This window comes from Phalacrocorax carbo, chromosome Z, assembly GCF_963921805.1.
Source record: "Phalacrocorax carbo chromosome Z, bPhaCar2.1, whole genome shotgun sequence".
Lineage (NCBI taxonomy): Eukaryota > Metazoa > Chordata > Aves > Suliformes > Phalacrocoracidae > Phalacrocorax > Phalacrocorax carbo.
This window is the reverse complement of record NC_087548.1, coordinates 25370220-25392297: the sequence shown is the minus strand read 5'-3', so window position 1 is coordinate 25392297 and position 22078 is coordinate 25370220. Positions and strand designations below refer to the sequence as shown.

At 37.9% G+C, this 22078-nt stretch overlaps 1 protein-coding gene across 14 annotated transcripts in view; it reads right to left on the bottom strand.

The window, feature by feature from the left end:
* ERBIN (erbb2 interacting protein) overlaps positions 1-22078 on the bottom strand; it is a 123665-nt gene that overhangs the window by 66221 nt on the left and 35366 nt on the right. For all 14 annotated transcript variants that reach the window (XM_064439333.1, XM_064439345.1, XM_064439335.1 and 11 more), the window contains 2 exons: positions 16062-16118; positions 4491-4688 (listed from right to left, as the gene is read on the bottom strand). In XM_064439333.1, the coding sequence (XP_064295403.1) occupies positions 4491-4679 (189 nt within the window). In that variant the 5' untranslated portion in view covers positions 4680-4688; positions 16062-16118. The remainder of the gene's footprint in view (positions 1-4490; positions 4689-16061; positions 16119-22078) is intronic.

Genomic DNA, 22078 nt, shown 5'->3' with positions numbered 1-22078 from the left:
GAAAAAAGTGAATGCAACTTTCTCTCAGTTTCCTCTATATAGCTTTTGTTTTTAATCCCTTTAAACTTCTGACCTCACAGCTTGAAGGCCAGACTATTTAGAGTCTTTGACTACAAAAACTTTATTTAACTAGTTTTATTCAAAATTGACTAAGCTTACAATGCTTAGGAAAGCAAAAAAACCTGGAAATAGTCACAACAAGCCAGCAGCTATGCTTAACATTTCCTGTAAATTCCTTCCAGTATCTCAGAAATTGTGACCTGTAATTACACACTGTCCTGCAAACATTGCAAAATATTTTCCATAATAGATAAGCCATGTGATACCCCCAAAGGTAATTACAGTTTCCTCAAAAAAGGAAAAAGATGCATTTTTTTAAAGGCAAATTGTTCTGGAACACAGGATTTGAGTAGGTATTGATCTTCTCCAAAAGTTTTAAATTTATTCTGTTTTATCTTACAATATTTTTTTCCCTTCCATGCTTCCTAGCTCAAGTACACAAAAAAATAACAAAATTTTGATGAAAACTAGTCAAAGTTTCATCTAAGGATGTAGAAAACTATGATCTCTTCTGTATACGTGCCTTACAATTTGTATCAAGTATTAGCTCAGAGCCAGATTACATGCAAGGCACCTTGAGATTCTTATCCAAAAGCTTTACAAATTGACAAAACAGGGCAAGTAATATTAGTGTAATGGAAGAAAAATCCTCAACCCATATGAAGGAAGCTTACAGATAGCACGGAAAAAATATCTGCAAGGAAGTGGTTGAAAAGGTTCATCTGAACAATTTACGATGAGTATACCTTTCCCAACAAGTTTGGAGAAGATCATTCCTAAACACCTGGACTTAGTGTTCTTTTCTTTTGGAATTCTGAGAAAAGATGATACAAAACCAGGAAGAGTTCTATGACCAAAAAGAACCAAAACCTATCCCAATCAACATCATAGCAATGGGCTTAGTTCAACCAAAGCTTCTTGGGCGTGTCTCAGTTACATGACCATTATTTCAACCACAGACCATTGAACAAGCTCCGTTCATGTAATGTTTGCATATAACACCCCAGAACAAAAGCAGACATAAAGTAGCAAGATGGGCAGCTCAAGGAATGAGCTTTAGCTTGCCTACTGTTGTTTCCAATTCCTCAGAAATGTGCACCTGTTAGAACTACTTGATATCATTACAGTTTGGAAGAGTTACAAGTTACTCAGGATATTATATGGGTAGATGACCTTTGATGAGCTCATGTGTTTTGAAGCCATTCCTTTATTTCAGTACTTTAAGCAAGACTATATACTTACAACTTATCCCTGAAAACAATAATCTGGACTCTTGGAGTCATTAGAAATTTCCCCAGTTTGTTAGGTGAAAGCAAATGCAGCACAAGGAATTGCAAGATCCCTAAAGGAAAATTGGGGGCGGGGGGGGAGTTGAGTTTTATATGGTGTTGAATTTGTAGTTGTTCCTTTTGTCGTTGTTCTTTTTTATTGCTTATATAGTCAGTGGTTAAGTAGATCATCATTACTGTTAGTAAACACCATAAGTCACATATTTAAGGTCTATTTTACTGTAGAATTCCAATTTCTTCTGAACAGCAAAGTGAGAGGGAAAACTAAAACTGCTAGAGTTTGAGCTTTCCAGCTCAAATCCACACTGTGGTACTTGGGATAAAGAGGGTACCTTTTCAGATGTGATTTAATGCACAAGATGCAGGCATTTCAAATGCCCGGTCACTTTTGAAACTGAGACTACACAGCAGCGCTTAATGTAAAGCAAAGAACCCAAGGGAATGGCAGGAAGATGTGCCAGGGGAGGTTTAGGTTGGATATTAGGAAAAGGTTCTTCACCCAGAGGGTGGTGGAACACTGGAACAGGCTCCCCAGGGAGGCACCAAGCCTGATGCTATTCAAGAAGCACTTGGACAACGCCCTCAGAGACATGGTGTGAATTTGGGGCTGTCCTGTGCAGGGACAGGAGTTGGACTCGATGATCCTTGTGGGTCCCTTCCAACTTACCAATTCTATGATTCTATGATTCTCTACCACCATCTTTCTCTCCACCATAGTGCGCTCATGTGCCCTCAGCCAGCCAACTAAATTAAGAAGCTATACTGTAAGAACAGATTTTTGAAGTATGCTGGAGTTCTGAAAAGATTAGAGGCAATTAAAAAAAAAACCAAGACACCACCGCACACATACACTGACAGGCCATTTCAGTGATCAGGTTGACAGGACAGGGCCAAACTTATTGTGCTGTGATGTACAAAGGACAGCAGATTGCAAAACAGGGATAAGAACACACCACTGGGGGTAAAGAGGAAAGGGGGAGAGTGGGAATGTCTTAAGCAGGCTTCAGAAAGCTGGAGACAGCCTAGAAAGTACTGCACCCTTCATCTGAGATGGCTTAATTAGAAGCTTTTTTCAGAGTTAAAAGATTAAATAAAAGCTTGGGTTAGGGAAAAGGCATACACGAGTTCAAACTCTGGCTCCAAATCGGCTAGGATAATTTCAAACGTGACAGGCCATCCCTCACAGATTTATGGGTAGTTTTAAGTTAACAATTTCTGTCAAATGATTTAACACTTCTGCTATGTCTTCACTACTCCCTAATATCTCTGCTTATTTCCTTTACAGTATTTGAATTTATACGTGAGGCTTTTTTTCTTTTGAAAATTGGAAGGACAGTAAAAAAATAGTGACAAGAATTACTGAAAAGCTGAAAAAAGTGCTTAGCTTCTCAAAAATAAGCCTGTAAGAATTACTTATTATAACGTACAAACACATTAACATGAAGCAAGCATAGGCTATTCCAGGTCTCTGCAGTTCAGCAAATAAAAGCAAGGAAGAAAACAAACATTCAAGCAGTCTTTCTAGTTGTGTGGACAGCTCAAACTTAGACTAGACTAAAACAAGTGGTAGACTACCCACTTCTCAGTTTACTCGCATATCAAAACTGGATTTCATATACGAATTGACTAATGAAATCAAATGGCACGTAACAGAAAAGGAAAAAAAAGCAGACTAACTACTGCTTCTCAATGCACCCATTTGATCACTACAATACAGTCTTTCCTCCTCTTTAAAGATTACTAAAAGGCATTTTTTAGAGACTTAGGAGTTTGGGATGAAGATATTTGCTTTGGGTTTTTTTTTTTGTTTTTTTTTTTTTTGTGGTTTTTGGTGTTGTTTTGGTTTTTTTTTTCCTAAGAAAGGTATTTTATTCTTCTCCAATAAAGAACGAGATACAGGAACGAAGTTCTGAAATCATCAGAAAGAAAACCTCAAAATCTGTCACAAAGTCTTTAAAAACAAGCTGCTAAAACCTAAAGTGCCTAAGTCTGGAGTAAAGAAATATCTGCTTGAAAACAGACAAGAATAAAATAGTGGAAGTTCTAAACTGCAACAGACGGACAAAATATCTAGTTTTAACTTCTGTGTTACTAGCTCCATTCAACATACAAATACAGATTTTCATTGATGGCTTCTCGCAAGCATTTAAGGTTGGATTTTCAAAAGCACTCAGCTGGTTTAAATCAGCTTTACTGGAATCCAGGGCTTCTGATACCTGCCAAGTTACTATCCTGAAATTGTTTTATTTCCTTATTTGTTTAATTTATCTTTCAAAAAATCCAAACCAGCAAAACCTGAGGTGGTTGTAGCTAATTTTCAAAATATCTAACAAAGCATTCTATAGTTGTCCTGCATGACAGCAAAGATTTGCACGTAACTGTGACAAAATTATTTTAAATATTAAGTCTTTCATCTAACTCCTAAGTTTTTAATTCAACTCCTAAGTGTTTTATTCCACTGAGACAAGACCTAGTAATGGAAACAAGTTTACTGCAGTGATCACTTCATACTTCTCAGAAGTTTCACTACCAAAAATCTTCATTCTTCTCTAGTATACTGCTAATTCAGTATGCCGTTTCTTTTCAGATTTCGGAACAAACAACAAATATTAATTCTATGTAAAAGATTAATCAAAGTGGCATTCCAGCTCTCTAGTGTTTGAACTTAAGTAGTCCGAGACACTTCAGAAAGTCTCTTCAGTCATGTACCAAAGAAGAAAGCAGGACTTCAAGTGAATAGATAGTTTGGATTTTAGCTATCTTTTGGGCACAGAGATCTGAACAAGACAGTAATATTGCTTCTTCTAATCTTTGTGTGTTATCAGAGGTTCAAAATACAGCAACTGTTGAACAGTTAGTCAGTTTGAGCAGACACTGCCAGAGAAATAGATTATCTTGCCTCTTCTACTATGTACTTCTCTTGGGCTGAATCAGTTGCTTAAGCAGTTTCATCCCAATTCATGCAGCAAACTAGTCGAGCTGGAATGCATAAATATTCCTTCTACCAGGGCTGCTTCTTCTGGGACCAACATTTATTTAACAGCAGTTGGCAAACTGCAGCCTAAAAGCAGGAAGCTAGACACTATCAGCTTCTATAATGCTGATGAAGTAACAGACTAAAAGGAAAACCACCCAACTTACCTTTGGAAGCTCTTCAATCTGATTAGCATCTAAATAGAGTTCTTCCAAGGTCTTTTCAAAAGTAAAAATCTCCTTAGGCACCTGTTCCAGGCTGCAGTGAGAATAATCAAGTGTAGTGACTGTTTCCTCCTCTCCACGCAGGCAGCGGCATGGCACCAGCCGCACAAACAAATTCCGCTTTGAGGTCATTTTCAGGCACTGTAAATACAGAAATTGGTCCATTTAAAAACGAAGACAACTTCAGAAATACTCATGTGAGCAGCTTCTCAGACTTCCACTAGCTGCTAAGTACTTGAAAAAGAAGTGTATACACATATATGAGATGGGAAGGAGAGAGAATAAATTAATTTATTAATTTATTTTCTTTTAACCATAATAAATCTGTTGGGGCATTAAATGGGGTTAATACACTTACAGACCCCAGAAGATGAAGTCAAACTTTAGCCTATAACTTGTCACCTGCTAACACATTGCAGATAAGCAGAGAATTCTGAAGCAGCACTTCTGAAGTAGCACTTCTGAAGTGTCAACTGTGGTTTTACTACATAGCTTATCTCTACCTTTACTAAGGTTACTGGGATGATATTTTTGCTTAATATAATAAAATCCACCCTCTACAGAGCATTAACACGTAGCTGTAGGAAAGCTAATTTTTTTCTTTTTGTGATGAGTAAGATTAAATTCATGTACTTCAATTTCAACTACCTTATTTAAAGACAGAATACAACAAAAAGAACCAGTGTGGCTCCTACCAGCTATTCTATCTACAGTTTGCAAGGAAACATTTCCAAGTGCACAGCTTAAGAAGTGACTTATTGAAAATCCATTCAGTTTGGAAAACTTCAAGACATCTTGCTGTGCACACTGGAACTAAGAAGACTTCACTTTCCTAAGGAAACGTGCCCTTCTTCCTTTAAACTCCATCATTGCTAGAAGAGCCTCTTCTACTCTCCATGGCTACTACAATATTCCTACCCAGAAGACAGCAAACCTAAATGGTACAAACTGACTAGCTGATTACAAACGGCACACACCACAGTTCTGCCTCTCTTCTCCGCAGCAAGAGCACAAGTTTAGGTCTCTTTCCTCTAATTAGCAATTCTTTTTCTCAAAATTAGGAAATAATCATCTTCAAAATGTCACCTCAAGTTTGGCTGAAATCAGATGACAGACTCAACAATATTTCATGAAGGACCAACATGTGCAGACAGACAATATAATCAAGTAACCATAGAACCGTAGAATGCTTTGGGTTGGAGGGGACCTTTGAAGATCATCTAGTCCAACACACCTACCATGGGCAGGGACATCTTTCACTAGATAAGCTTCACTTCCTCAGGAAATTGGTCTAAAAATATTTTCCAGACAGCACTGAGTATTTATTTTCTCAATCAAACTGCCAACACTCCAAATTAAAACAAGATATTTTTTTAATCTCCATTGTTTTGGAATTGCAGAAATTATATTTTCACTTCTGGATTGGTGACAGGAAACTTTCTTCTCCAAGTGCCAAAAAAGTCTTTCAGACACATTTAGTGTTCTCCAACTTTCAGAGCTTATGTTGGTAATACAGGGAGAAAGTAAGATATCATGGCCACTGCGCTAATACGAAGTCACAGGCTGGAAGACCCCTCTTCTTACTACGACAAGAAAAAAAGTCAGCACACATGGATTTTCCTCTATGAGCAGCTAGCTTGCCAAGTACTTCACAGTATGTTTAATTTGTATGACAGCAGCTCGAGGGACTGCTGTACTTTAGTGTTTTCACTGAACAGAAGTACTACTTACCACTCAGGTTGGATACAGTCAGATTCTACATCCATCCGTTAAAAGGATAAAAGAAAACTTCATTACAATAGTGGGATGTCAAGACTTACTTTTTTAACTATGCTTCAATGTTTCTAGGGTTTTGTTAAAATGTTGATATCTATCAGAAAATTTTAACGCTTCCTATAAGACTCCAGCCCTGTTATTTAAATAAAAATCTATTTTTAATCTATGATCTAAAAATAAAAGTATTTAATTTCATTGCAATGCGAAGATTTTAGTGACTGCAAATTCCATGCTAGGGATTTCCACAGAATGGGAAAGTCAGCAAAAGAGACAACATAACCTCCTCCTGCTTCTCCACAGGAACAGGCTCCAGCTTGACATCCTCCAGCCATCCACAGTCACATACCAAAGACTATAAAAGCTGACGTGATCACTGTCAGAGCTACCCACACTTTCTCCAAGCCTCAGAGGCTGCACATTAAGACACAAGAGGAATTCCATAGCCAACATTTATAAAGAAAAAGCCTTTAACAAAAAAAAAAATATCGTCTCATTTTGTTATTACTTGAGAAATCTGGAGAACTGTGGAAGAACACACCACTTCAGAAAGAAGCACCAACAGCAGTCTCTCCTGTTTGAAGTAAGATATTCTTTTTCATTGAAATCCCTCAGAAAGACTATATATTACACTGCTTGTCCCCTCTTTTTCAGTGGCTGTTCTCTTAGCACCTGGTCTTTCTTGCTTAGATCTCACAAGTTTCTGAAGAAACAAACTCGTAAGGCCTAACAATGCAAGACACACATACCTAGTTTTCCTAACTTTCAAGTGGAGGAAGGATTTTTTTAAAAGATCATGGATCAGTAAACAAATGCCTATACAACATCACAGAGTTGGGTCATATCCCCACTCAGTTATCATGTCAGTTAAAGTACCTAAACTGACAGCTCACATCAAGCCAAAATAACCAAACTCATATTTAATTATTAAGTAAACAACCTGCCCCCAAAACCACTGATTTGACCAACTTGAGCCTACATAACACTTCAAAAACCAGAATGAACCAAGAGAGCTGCATTTAAGTAAATGCAGGAAACTACGCAATGTGATATCTTTAAAATTTATTATTCAAATTTTACTTTTACACATATATGAAGAAGTGTTTAGCATTGGCGTTCTACAGAGATGGCTGCCAACACTAGAAAATGGGTGCGGTAGGATAGTTGCAGCAAGTATTCCACACCACCACTCTTCTGCAATATATGTTTTTTTTATATAGACTGTCAGACACACCATACACCCCCCCATCTGTCTGTCCATCTATCTTGTGGCAGTTCCTCAAGCAGGAAAACTGTAATGGTGGAAAGGCAGGATGTACTACAGAAGAGAGTCCGCTATTATAATTACCAAAGAGAGGTAAATGTGATGTTGCACAGAGCATGTGCTTTTCTTATATTGCTCAAAATAAGAACCTCTCCATTGATAGTTTGGGTAAATACACAGAAGATAGAAGGGAACACAAAGTATAATATTATTTCTCTTCCCACCAAACAGGGAAGTCTAGCAAGCAGAAAATCTTCGTTTCATAATATACCACAACATCTGACCATCTGAAGGCACCAAATCAAACAATGTAAAACTGCTTTGCAGATCTGCAACACTGTGACACCTTATTTTTCTCCACTACTTAAGAACTTTAAATTTTTATGAGGTAGGTCTACTAAAGAACTCGGGGTGGGGGTGGTGAAGACAAACAACCCCCCACCATAACCATTAACACCTCGACACAAGTTTATCTCAGGTTCAGTGTTTACTGCCAACAGAGGAAAAATTAGGATTTTCATACAGGTTTGGGTTTTTTTCACTTCTTGAAGGAATCAGAAGGGAAAAACATCACTATAATCTGAAGCTTTTCTTTGTAATCATTAAAGGTTCATAAGTTGGAAGGTGTAAGGAAGAATTAGCTGTGTCTGTGAAGACTTAATCTACCACCCCAAAAAATTCAGTATTAAAAATACCTAGTTTAAATTGATGTTTGCTATTATAAACTATCAGATTACTGATTTTTTTTCCCCTCCATGAGTAGTTTTTAGCGTTTATTTCACACCTCCTCTTCCAAGCTTATTTGAGGATCACACCTAAGGATTAGACACCATAGTATCTGTAGTAAACTCAAAAACTCACAGTTTAAACTACACAGATGTGTGTTTCAGTGAAGTAGTCTTCACTTATTCATACTCATTAACTGTGACAGTAATAGGAAACAAATTGCACAATAACTACACGAAATGAGACAAAGGAAAACATTATCTGTTGACCTGCCTGTATCCTGAAGGTAGCAATGACTATGCAGACAGGTCTTTCTCTAGGGGTTCATTAGTGGTGAAGGTTAATTATTCTCTGAAGTCTCAAATTTGTGAGAAAAATTAAGTGTTTTCTGATATAAGTATGGTAGCACATATAACAATAACGACAGTGCTTAAGTGTACACAATTTATTCAGTATAACCCATGTGAAAGCTTCAACTTATTTCTTCTGCCTTCTATCTACATAACTAGATAAGATAGATATCAGTTCATACAGTCTATCCTCTTTGAGACCATGAATGACTTTGGGCACTTTAAACTTCCAGAATTGATACGCAAGGTCAATCTGATCAAGGGGTATTATGGCACTTGTTCTAGAAGGCCATAATAGACAATAAAAAATTTGTTTAAAAATCAACTCTTCCATTTTGACATTGAGGGTTCTCTGCTTCCAGATACATGTTTCCCTTTCCCCAACTGATCAGACAGCAGACAAAGCACCTACTGCCAGTCCACCACTGTTAACAGCAGTGGCTGATACTTACTAAAAACCAGTGAAGTAACAAGTAGAGAATATGGTTTAATTAATCAGTACAAAAAACATATTGCAGAAGCTAGGGCAAAGAAAAGGGTATAATTTTATCAGATCTATGCTGTAACAACAGTGGACTGTATCTATGTGGTGGGTTGACTTTGACTGGCTGCCAGGTGCCCAACAAGCCCCTCTATCACTCCCAAATTCTCTACCTCCTCCCCTTGAGTGGTGCAGAGGAGTGGGTAACAGGGGTTGCGGTCAGTTCATCACACATTGTCTCTGCCAATCCTTCCTCCTCACAGTCTTCCCCTCCTCCAGCATGGCATCCCTCCCACAAGAAACAGTGCTTTACAAACTGCTCCCCTCCATGGGTTCACAGGTCCTGCCAGGAACCTGCTCCAGCATGGGCTTCCCACAGGGTCACAGCCTCTTTTAGGTGCATCCACCTGCTCTGCCGTGGGGTCCTCCACTTGCTGCAGAGCAGATATGTGCTCCACCATGGACACCATGGGCTGCAGGAGGACAACCTACTTCACCATGGTCTTCACCACAGGCTGCAGGAGAATCTTCGCTCTGGCACCTGGTGCACCTCCTCCCCTCCTTCTTCACTGACCTTGGGGTCTGCAGGGTTGTTTCTCCCACATATTCTCAATCATCTCTCCTGGCTGCTGTAGTGCAGCACTCTTTTATACTTTCTTAAATATATTATCACAGAGGCGCTACCAATATCGCTGACTGACTCAGCTTTGACCTGTTGCAGGTCCATCCTCGAGCCGGCTGGAACTAGCTCCATCTGACATGGGGGCCATCTTCTGGCATCTTCTCACAAAAGCCACCTCTGCAGCCCCCCCACTACCAATACCTTGCCACTTATACCCCAAAAAATCTACAAACAGTGAAATATTTTTACTGAATAGAATTAAAAAATAAAAAAAACACTGAAAGCAAAAAAGCAAAGTATTAATTTGAAAGACCATGATCAAAGAAAGCAAGATCAACAGCAAGCTTGGATACACACTAAATATTAATCCAGAAGAGACAGCACCATCCAGTGAAACATCACTCTTTCCTGGAACTCTTTAATGATTCCCTGCACACCCATCATCGAAGCACCTGGCAGCTCAAAAGCACCTGCAGATCTGCCAGACCCCATGGGACATTTTTATTTCACCACATGCCTACTTATGTTTTGGTGAGCATTAAACAAAAACACACACACCAAAAACACCCATACCACCCTAAAAAACAAAACACAAAAGACCCCACCAAGTATCGTATTTCTTTGAAAATTCTGAAATCAGGTTTGTTACAAGTAGAATTTAAGTTCACAGTAATTTTGTTACTAATTGCTGTTAATTTGCTGTAAAAGCAATAGTTTCACTGTACCATTAGCCCCCTAAATTTCCTGTCTGATGCTAACAGGATGTGACTACTCATGCTCTAAGCCGGTAAAAGCACTTCCCCCAGCCTTTCAAAAGCATGTTTGCTAGTTACATCAGCAGCAGAGCTGAAAACGAAACCAGCTATCAGATGTTTATACAGAAAGGCATGAACAGCTAGGCACAAAAATATCTGATCAGGGTCTCTTCAGCCCACTCCACTATTTACAAACAAGTTCAGAATTACAGAGCTGAGGATCTGTAAACACAGAAAAGGGGAAGATTGTGTTGGGTAGCACATAACCTAACATGCAACCTGACAAACACAAGAAAGCTTATTTGGCCAACTGACAGAAGTCCCAACATACTCCTGTCAAAACAAGTAATTGTGGGGAAAAAATGTTATTTATTAAGAATCTTATTTAATCCAGTACAAGAATTGATTACTTTCTCTACATTAAAAAAATCAGTAGGAAATGAAGCTTCCTATACTGGATATTAAAGACAGACTGGTTCATGTTTTTGAGATAAAGGTTAAGTTAAAGGTTTTTCTCTTCCTAAAGCAGCAACACACACCACAGAAAATACCAAGACACATGCTATTTGGTTTCTTGCTGAAAGATGCTATATTGTGAAAACTTACAGAACACCTTAAATGAATATCTTCCAGCTACCGACAGCACTAGTTGTCATGAATTTTGGGAAACTGTAAACACTCAGTACTTTAAGGAACCCAAAACATCCTCAGCTGTTACACTAAAGTAAGAACACAATTATTCTTCATTCTTTAACCTCAGAAATTACTTGGCACCTTTTGCTCACCAGCAAATCATGTAAAGAAGCTGGGGGCAGGGGGCACTAAGCGTTGGTTCAGGCTTCCCCTAAAAATCAATCCAGTCCTCTTGGATGGGAATGATGAAGTCTTATTTTAATAGACAGCAACCAGCACCTTGCAAACCCTAGCTTGGAAGTTTGTTCCTCTGTAATCCTTTTTCTTCTTCTCTTTAATAGAGGGAAGCACGGCTCAAACCTGATAGCCACTGACAAGGAGCTGAAACATGAAGACATACCATGAACTGTGAAGAGACTGCCTCTTTGTAAGTGGCACTGGCATTCATTCTCTGGTTGAGGTGTCAAAGCCCCATTTAGTGACAACACCAAGTTAAGGTATTTTTACCTCCTCCTCCCTCTCATCCAAGCTATTTCTTTCTGTCTCATCTAGGTAAAAAAAAAAAGTATTTTGCAAAACTGGATTGGTCATGTCATTCATGACTGGCAAACAGACCAGTACAAATCAACGAACCTCAGCGTTGCACTCTGGGGAGAGAACAAGCCATAGGAAATAAACGGGATTCTGGAACCATTTCACCATTTTAATGCGAAGCTATATCCTGAGCCTCCCTGCTCCTGATATGAAAACAATGCTCCGCTGCATCCATGGCTATATGTTCTCACACAGGCAGGGAACACCAAAAAAACCACACTGTACTTGCTCACATACAGCATTCAGAGCAAAAGAAATAAAAGGTATTACTCAGGAAACAATGATAGCGAATGGTAATAACTTTACAGGAGCTCAACTCCTACAAATCAACAGGCCCTGATGTTATTCATCCGAGGATGTTAAGATAGCTGGCTGATGTTGTTGCAAGGCTGCTCTCCGTAATCTTTGAGAAGTTGTGGAGATGAGGGGATGTCCCAGAAGACTAGAAGACTAATGTCACTCCCATCTACAAGAAGGGATTAAAGAAGGATCCGGGAAATCACAGGCCCATCAGTCTCAATTCAACCCTGGAAAAGCTATGGAATGAATTCCCCTGGGGCTATCACCATATTCCGGTATTTAAAGAGTGGCTGCAAAGAGAATGGAGACTCCCTTTTCACAATAAGGACAACCAGCCATTGGAATAATCTCCACAGGGAAGTGGTGGATCCCACAACATTGGACACTTAAGATTTGGCTGGACAGGGTGCTGGGCCATCCTGCCTAGACTCTGCTTTTGCCTTGAGGTCCCCTCCAACCTGGTATTCTATGAAATCTATGTATGTTAGTAAATACAGTAAATAATAACCAATTGTTAAATGCAAAAATATGAAGGATGCTTGCTACAGTTTTTGAGAAAATAAAGGGACCAGAAAGGGGAGAAATCAGATTTGCTTTAACTGATTCAACTTTTGCTAGGGTATAAGCAAAACCAGCAATACTCCCAGCTTGCTGAAATACAAAACTCAAAGCTAGTAACAAAACTCAAAGCTTCTCTTGGGGTTAACTACTTTCCAAGCTCTCAAAGAGTAATTTTTTTTTTTTTTTAAGAAAAAAAAACTCAAACAAAACCACCTACCCACCTCCAAGGGCCAGAGCAGCAAGATAATTTCAGGTAAGTCCCAGAAGATCAATGCCAGGTGTGAATTCTTCAGACCTTTGCTGAAATAATCTGTTTCTTGTATTCTATAAAGTAAATTCTAACCAGATTTCTTTCAGTTTACTGTATTTTGCTTTGCTTTAAAATATTCAGAAATCATTTACACAATTAGTATCTGAAGTTCTTCAAACTATTTTATAAAACTCTTTACTCTGTTTTAACAGGGTTGATGGTATCAATAGCATTTTCTTGATTCAACAACAGCAGTCTCCCACTTTGCTGAAACTAGAGACCATCTAACCAAATGTTTGTTGCAAGTTATTTTCCAGCTTCAAAATATATCTAAACTGCCTATGCTGAAGCAAACCTGAAGAGTTACTATGACAAGTGAAACTCACCCTAAGTATATAAAAAGAAATCTTTGGATTATTTATTTTTATTCATTTCTGTGACTGTAAAAAGGCAGCAATTCAACAAAGCAGTCAGTACTTGGCCTTATCAAGGTAAAAGCTTAACAATGACAAAACCAGATTGGCTTTGTGAAAACAAAACCAATAAAAGTATTATTTTTCAACTGAGATAAGCAGCAAAACCCCTCTTGGCAAATACCTACATAATAAAATATTCTACTTCAAGTATAGCCTTTAACTGAAATGCAGTAATACTCAATATTCTTATAATCTTAAACCAAGGCATTGGTAAGGCACAGCTACATGAGAGTACAGATCTGTAATTTAAGGGTGTTTCTGTAATGGATCTTGCCTTAGGAAAAAAGAGGATGAGAAAAATTATATATTAAGTTTCCAGTCAAAAATAATTTTTAAAATGTTTAGATACCCAAACAATTGTAACTTTGGCGTTTTTTTATACTTAACTTTCATATTAACACAACATAATAACCACACAGTAACACAGACACACCCTGTCACTACACAGCCAGAGCCCAGGTAGCTGCAACTTAGTTCTCACACATTTCCTTTTGCTCTTTTTCTGAGGCAGCCCTAGAAACCGACTTCCTCCTGGACAGCCAAACGGTTCAGTTAAGTGCCTCTATAATATTTCATCTGAAGAATGGTCTCTAATTGTAAAACACTAACAATGCTGCTGAGATTAGCATTAAATCTGAGTTTCATTTCTGATATTCAACTTGATTGCATATTCTTTGGGTACATATTTGTAGTGTTACTAAGAAAACATTAAGGGAAATAAATTGATTTTTTTTAAATCACTGTGCTTCAGTCTCATCCATTTCTCCTCCACAGATGAAAAAAAGCCATATAAATTCAAGAATATCTACTATGACAAACCAACATTTGAAGGAAACCACAGGAGCCCCATAAACCTCCACGGAATATTCAAAAAACTGAGCTTTTTTTATAAAAGCAATAACATCATATTTTGATGTTATAAACTGATGTTTTCAAACAGCTGAAGAATTCCTCTATATTATGGAACTGACATGTTTGGGGTTTCATGTTTGTCACTTTTAAGTTAATAAATAGCTAGGAACATGAAATATTTATCCCAATAGGATATTGAAGTAAACCCCATCCCCAAATAACCAACATATCCCTTTTTGGTTTTTTTAAAATGTGCAGGAGAAATAATCACAGCCACTGTACAGCTAGTACTCACAGCTAGCTATATCAAGCTACTTCAGAACTGCTTTGCTTTCAGAATCCACTAATTTCTACATTAATAACTTCATTTTCTTTCACTGTTGCTGTAAAAAAGAACCATGGAAACAAACAGGACAAGTTCCTGAGTTTCTATACAAAGAAAACAATGAGAATTAAATACACAGAGTAACCAGACTAAGAGATGGTAAGCCTCTGGAAAAGATATGATACCATATTAAACCACTTATACTTCGGGTTTAGTCCTTTGAGGGATTATGTCTGGTTGGTGCTGTATGAGTACAATGCTGTGTATCACACACTGTCAACATCTACTCAAGCAGAAAGGAAGCCATACTGTCTTAATTCCTCCAGTTATAACAACATAGTCAAGAGAGATGAACAAGCATAGGGGAAGGGAAAGGGCACTACTAGTCATTTGCCCATATGAAGGAACAAACCTTTTGGAACAGTAAGCACAGCTGAGGCAGTGCAGAACAGCACGCTTCCTTAGCTCAGTGGAGAATGCCGAAGCACAACACAAAGGCTACAGCCTTACAGACTACACAAAAGGCTGGAAAAAGTGAGCATGTGTACATGCCTCTATCGTCTTAAGTGTGCGCAGTTTGTAGCAATGCCAGATAAAAATATACAGAAGTTTTTCTATGTTTTAAACTCATATTTTATAGTAAGTCCATAAATTCCAGTCACTGAAGTGTCAATATTTATTAGTGTTTCTACAGCCTGAGCAGCACTATTAATAAAATCAGAGCAGATGGAAGCTGCTGTCATATGCTGGGGCAGGGCAGAGCATGCAGTAATGACTCCTCCACAGAAATTCATAGAGAAGTTCTGAAATCAAAATATTCTATTAGGTATTCTTTATATTCATGAGAAATACTTGCCTCTAGAAATCCTTATAATATGAGGCAAAAGCAACTTTGTGCCATCTGCACTGGCATCATTTAATAAAGAAAAACGCTGGTTCTGAACATGTAGCTTTTTCATAGAGCTTTGAACAGAAAATTGAACTTTATTTGGATTCTCAATACTTTTCATGTTCTTAAGTACGCTCTCTAGCTAAAGAACACTAGTATTAATAATAACCAATAACCAGTATGAGAGAAATTACATGATGCAACATTTGCCAAGGCTTTAGATCATCAAACCAGAAAGGACAGCAAGAGGCCCAACAAGCATTCAAAGCATTTTTTTCAAGCAACTTTTATCCAAGTTTTTAAAAATTATGCTTACCTTTCCTAAAAACAAAAAAAATTACTTTAAAAAGCAGCATGAAATGCTGAAGCTCCACAAGCCAAAACGCTTAATAATGAACACGGAGCTTTAAAACAGAAATATTTTCCTGCACCTCAGTTTCCCATATATTCCCCTTTCTATATATGTGCACAACTACATGTAAATACATATAATTCACTTTGCTCTTCAACAGGTATTTGTAACTAAAAAAATTGCCTTCAGAACAACATGAGAGATGATGCAGAATAAAAATCAAGTGCATTATTACAACATATGAATAAAGAGGATTTCTATTTTAATATATTGTGCAGTTGGTTCAGAGGACAGAAAAATAATTTACTTACCACTGTGTTTCTTCCTTCTCCCTTCTGCTTCTTCCCTGAGCTTTCGAAGCCAACATTCTGTTTAAGACAAAGGTACAAATATTTTAGTCACCCCTATCCCTACTAGATAAGAACTGATGTTTTATTGTATTTGATATTTACTTTGCTTTCAGAGTTTTGGTTTTATTTTTAAAAAGAAAAGCTGTACATGTGTGTGAATAGTAGCTTTAGGATTTCAGAGAACTTGAAAGACTTTCAAGACAGTAAAAATTACATATACACTTCTGGGGGAGATTATTTTGTGTGTGTAACGTAGCACAAAACATTGCTTTTTATTCTACTTTAATTTTTATTTTATAGCATCCTGTCTACAAATTTCTTTCATTTCTACTTCATTTTAACTACTGTATTAAATTATTAAACTCTAACGTTAGACACCTATTTCACACAATTCTACAGCAAGTTAAAGAAAGATATCAAGTTAACAGAACACAAAAAGAGAACACTTATACCATTAACTTTAGGATTATTTTAGAAAGTTGCAAAATATTTAATAAGGCATATCAGATCACTGACACTATCTTCACTAAAGTAGAATAATTATAAAAAAAAAACATTCAGTGCATTCAACTGAATGCATTCAAAAGTAGTGTCTGGGCCTAAGGAAACAATAAATTTTGCCTCCAAAGACAGAAGTAGAACATATCTTGAGAGGGATCAAATGTCACTATGGTCAGACAGATCATCTTAACCGGGCATCAAGTTGTATAGAACAGCTAGGAAGCCGAGTCAGGCAGAGGATAATCTGCCAAATTTGTAGTACCTAGGAAAAAATTGAATTGTGAGGAACACAGGTAGTAGCTTCTATTTATAGGTAAATCCTTTGAATGAACTATGTTTCATTTATTTTCAACAAGAAGCAGAATCAGCCCATCATAAAATAATTATAAATGTGTCCTCAAAGAAAATCCTAAAACAGATTTAAAAATCAAAATTGTTCTAGGAATAATGTAAAGTTCCTTAGTTTGGGTTAAGAAGCAAGCTACAGTACAATCACAGGATGATGAACCCTAAGGAAGTCAGGATTGTCACAGCAGGACTGTGGTATAACCAACTTTCATACTCCAATCTCCATTCCTCATTCAGGAGTCACTGGTGCCAGAATCTGCATTCATACCAAATGGACTCCAATGCGCTATACTGCATAAATCTATTTATTTATTCTCAATAGAAGGAGAACCAGTACATGCAAATATCGTGGAAGCCTCAAATCTTTCAAGTTTCCTGATAAAAAAAAGCCTCTATCAGTTTAGCCAGTCTCAGAATACAGAAGTGCAGCACTCAAGACAATTAAAAAGATCAAGAAAGACAGCAAGGATCAAACCAGATTCTGAAGCCTAGGGTCTTAGGAGAGACTTTGCCTCACTGCCAGGGCTGCATGCTTCTTTCCTTTCCCACAGTGTCTTGCGCCTACTGAAAAACTAATCTTTACAAAAGGTATTCAGAGGCACTATACACAAGCTCCAAAACAAAAAAATGCAGGTCTGCAACAGCTCTGCTGGAATAAGGAAAATTAATCTAGAGAATACGACAGTGCAGGGCTGGATCTGACAGCAGGACAGTCAGGTGATTGTGCCTCTTGGAAAGAAAAAGGCATAAAGTCAAGACTTTGCCAGCAGAGCATTCAGACTAGAAAAAATAATCAAAGAAATAGCTAGCCTCATAATCATCGCAAAAACAATAAACAAAAAGGGATTACTCTTGCATCATTTCCTGACACCTGTTAGGGTGTCTCTGTTGAAATGCCCATAAGAATGAAATCCAGTGGTAGGGAGCCATTACCAAATCACGAACTGTTTGCAGATTTCCAAGCCAAGCACAAGGAGCTCATCAAATCACAACTATCCAGAGGATATAATACAGAAAGTGGGATGCGTGTGCATGGAAGGAAGAATGCACACCACCACCTGGATATTTCAGGTCATTCTGCTTTGGAGATTAAGCAGCAACACACCAAACAGAAGACAGCAGTTACAGAATCAGACAAGAACAATCAACTCCCTGCAACCAGTATTACCTTAATGTCAGTTGAAACTAAGATTGAATCAGATAGCCTTAAGCCCTGACCAAAAGAGGACAGCTAAGAGTGTGCTGTAACTACAACTATAAGCACTCTTTCAACAGCAGGAGCTCTTCAGGCTTCCACACATTCACATTGCCAGGTCATTTTCAGGAAAGCACATCAATCTGCTAAAGAAAACAAACCAAGGTATTCGGAGAAGCCCAAAACAACCACGCTCCAGGACATCAAATTAGCTCAGATCACCACTCTCCTGCTTATTTTGCAGAAATGGTAACTGAGGTGACTAGTGACAAATTACCCTCAAGGTAAAAACACCTAATGAAATCCTATTTAACCCTATTCTAGCATATAATATAAACACACCAGAGAATGAGTCTCAGTATCTGTCAGATTCCTCCAACCAAAAACACACGGTGGATGAGCCCTAGCCCTCAGCTTAAGTATGTGGAAGGTACCTGGGGGAACTTACCACACGCATTCACCCTGTTCTTATTCTTCCTTGTGTATAAAACAACTGCTGCTAAAAAATGCTCACCAGGTGGACCGCCCATCTGCTCCAGTGCAGCTGTTCTGATCACTTCACTGTACCCTGGAAGACGCTCACATCTCTAAGCATTTCAGTTCCAGCTTACCACTGGCTTTAGACAAGCAAGGCCTGCAACTGAATCTGTAAAGATCTTTCTTACTGTAATTTTCACACAAATACATATCACCTCAAATCCTCATCATTCTTTCCATTGCTTACTGGAGCACTTCGAACAGGTATTAATGCACCCAGAACACTAGTGGCAAACTTTCACATAACAGATCAGGAAACAGGGTATAGTTCAGTGCACTAAATGGCAATGAAGGAGGGCAGGGAAATCACAGCACTTACGCTCTTGATTTAAGGAAGGGTTGGAAAGAAATACCTTAAAAATTGTTTGCTTCAGAGACATTTCAAGCAACCTTCAGCCCATGACAACCATCCTCCGCATTAAGTAGAAATAGATCCCATACTGCAGCACTAAAATCCATCTTGTTATCCAAGAATAATTTTAGGGCAATGAGATGAGTTACGTTTTTTGCTTTTGGAACTGGGACCAGGAAGATGAGGGGTTCTGAAGCAGACCAAGGAAGTGCAGATGTTAGCACAATCAGTGTAACTGTCCTCAGTGAAGCAGGTTTTGCCTGCACAAGGATACCTAATATTCTGGTTATGGGTATCAGGGGAATATATATAGATGTGTATAGAAGTTCTACTGTCAGTGGTTACTGGCAAGACTCATATTCAATCACAACCTGCTACATAGGTGAGAAATGCATGCCTTACAGTGAGCTAGATTTGAAAAAAAGAATAACATAAGATCTTGACTGAGAAAATAAGAGATTAACACAGCTGGCAAAATATTTCTCTGGATAGCATACCTTTTGAAATCAAACAGACATGTCACACAAAGTAAGAAGGTCTGTAGACCACAGACAGCGTAGTTAATCTTCGATTCGCACACTGGGGAACAGGGCAGGGCAAGAGGGGAGGACCAGGGAGACACAAACGATTCAGAGACCATTCTCAAGAAAGAGTGAGTCTTGTTTTTCCTGGAAACAGATGCTGTCACCACATCTTGCTGTCTCTTGTTACTTCAGCCTCTGAACAACAGCTAGACATTTAGAGTGAAGCAAGGAAACAATCTCTGCTGCATGGATTGTCTCATTGAGAAAAACCTGACAAGCTTCAGGAGCGGCACTGTTTTTCCACTGGTCTTGGGCGGAGGAGTCCAAGATGTTAATTGTGATACATTACCTTAAGCAGCATGAGACTGACCTACTTGAGCATTTGTTACCTCCTAGTACCGATGCTATTGCAGCTGTTTACAACCAGAATCTTTCAACGCAGGAAGAGAACAGCTGATGGCATATTCTCAGCGAGCACACAAAGATTCACATTTGCTTCCAGTATGCCCCAAAATAATCTGTATTTGGCAACACTGTTGGTATACTGCAGGGGACATGTAGTTGAGGAGTGTTCCTACCAAGGGATATGGGTATGCTTATCGACAACAATGGAATGGAAAAGGCACTTTTACAGGTCCCTGACTGGCTAACTTAATATTAAAATACAATTCATACAGCAAGAGTTTAATTGTTTTGCCAGAGTATCTACAGTTCTATTACAGTTATTTCTGATTATCTTGAGTGAATGAAATGCCTATAGCCTAGCAAAATATAACTTTGTTCATTACTTACAATACCCTAACAGCACTTTTAGACAAGACAGTTCAGGAAATACATTCATACCTGCACATACACAGATAAATCAGATATGCTGAATTTTGTTGTTGGTTCCTTTCCCTGGGGGAAGCTGGTCAAAGAAGGGTCTCCAAGGCATACATGAAGATTGCAAATTTGACGTCAATTTTTTTTTTTAAAGAAACTATTTCTAAATTATTTCTCTTACCTGCGTGGATATATCTGCAAAAACTCTGTGTAAGTCTGAGTGCAAAGCATGGTTTTGCAACAAAATAAACATACCTAGATGTAGAAAAAAAACTGCCTGGGGGTCAAAATCTCCCTTTATAGTAGTGCAATTAGTGCAGAGATGACCAATATGGCTGAGTTTGATCTCACCAGTGAAAAACAGCTATAATGTACATGAGCTGGATGGGAGGAGTTTCTCAACTTTTAAAACTTCAAGGAATCATATACATCAAGATGCATGTTTCTCAAAGAATAAGCCTCAGCATGTATGCTCTGAAAAGTTCTTCTATAATAAGAATAAAATGTTATCAAGCATGAATAATTATATCTACAACACCATCAGAAGGCTGTTGCAGATAAGTAGTCACTTTGTGACTTTTAAACTACCCTTAAACCAAATGTTCCCCCTAAAAGCAGCAAGATAAAGCACTATTTTCCACTGTTTACCCCAAGTAATTAGAACTGCAGAATAACGGAAGTTGAAAGGCACCTCCCCAGCTCACACGGTCCAACCCACCAACAATATTACCGCATTAGGGCCAACATTAGATCCAACAAAGTCAAAAGCTACTTTTTGAGTTAAGGTCAATGTCAGATGTACAAAAGGAAACAGGTCAGCTGGCTTATTTGAAAACATTTCCAGGGGAGAAAGTTAGATTTAGTGCTTTCCGTGAACCATAGAGATCCATGTTTCTGTGCCTCTACTCTAGAAAAATTATCTAGTGAATGTAATTGCTATTTGAGATACTCTTTTTCCAAGTCTTAGCAAAGCAGCTGAATAATCACACTTTGATTCAATCATTCATGAATTCATTATATACAATGCTTAATCTCACAGTAATTCCCGTATCCGTTCCTAACATGAAAATAAAAGTATCAGGAAAATCCCTTTATAGAACCAAGATCGCTTACATCAATGGACAGAAACAAAATCAGATAAATCACTCCTGAATTGGAAATTATTTCTACTTTACCAAAGGTAACAAATACATTCCAAGTAGATCCAGTGTTCACAGACTTGCAAATTATTAATTTCTATAAATCAAGGGTGCTTTGCAGGACAGTAAAAGTGAGGAAGATTAAATTGTTATTGTATACTGTTGCCAATAATTCCGCTTAAGGCTTTACTGATGTTTACTGGCTCTGTTACTCTGATGCCATTATATTAGCTCCAATAACCAGGAATAAAAACATAGAAAATAGAGACAATACACTGATTAATGTCCAAACGTAATGCTAAAAATTAAGAGTTTTAGGAAAACTATAAAATGAAGCATTTGAAATATTAATATACCTGGCATCCTTAACCACTGTATTAATTTAATATAGGCATTTTAAATGCAAAATAAACAGATTTAGTGATCTATTTTCACATCAATTTCTCATCTCTGAAGTACACAATACAGCTGTATCTGAACTTCAGAAAACAAGAAACCAATCATGCACAACAGAAAACTTCCCAAAATCTTCGATCAAGCAGACATGGCTTCCTAGACCA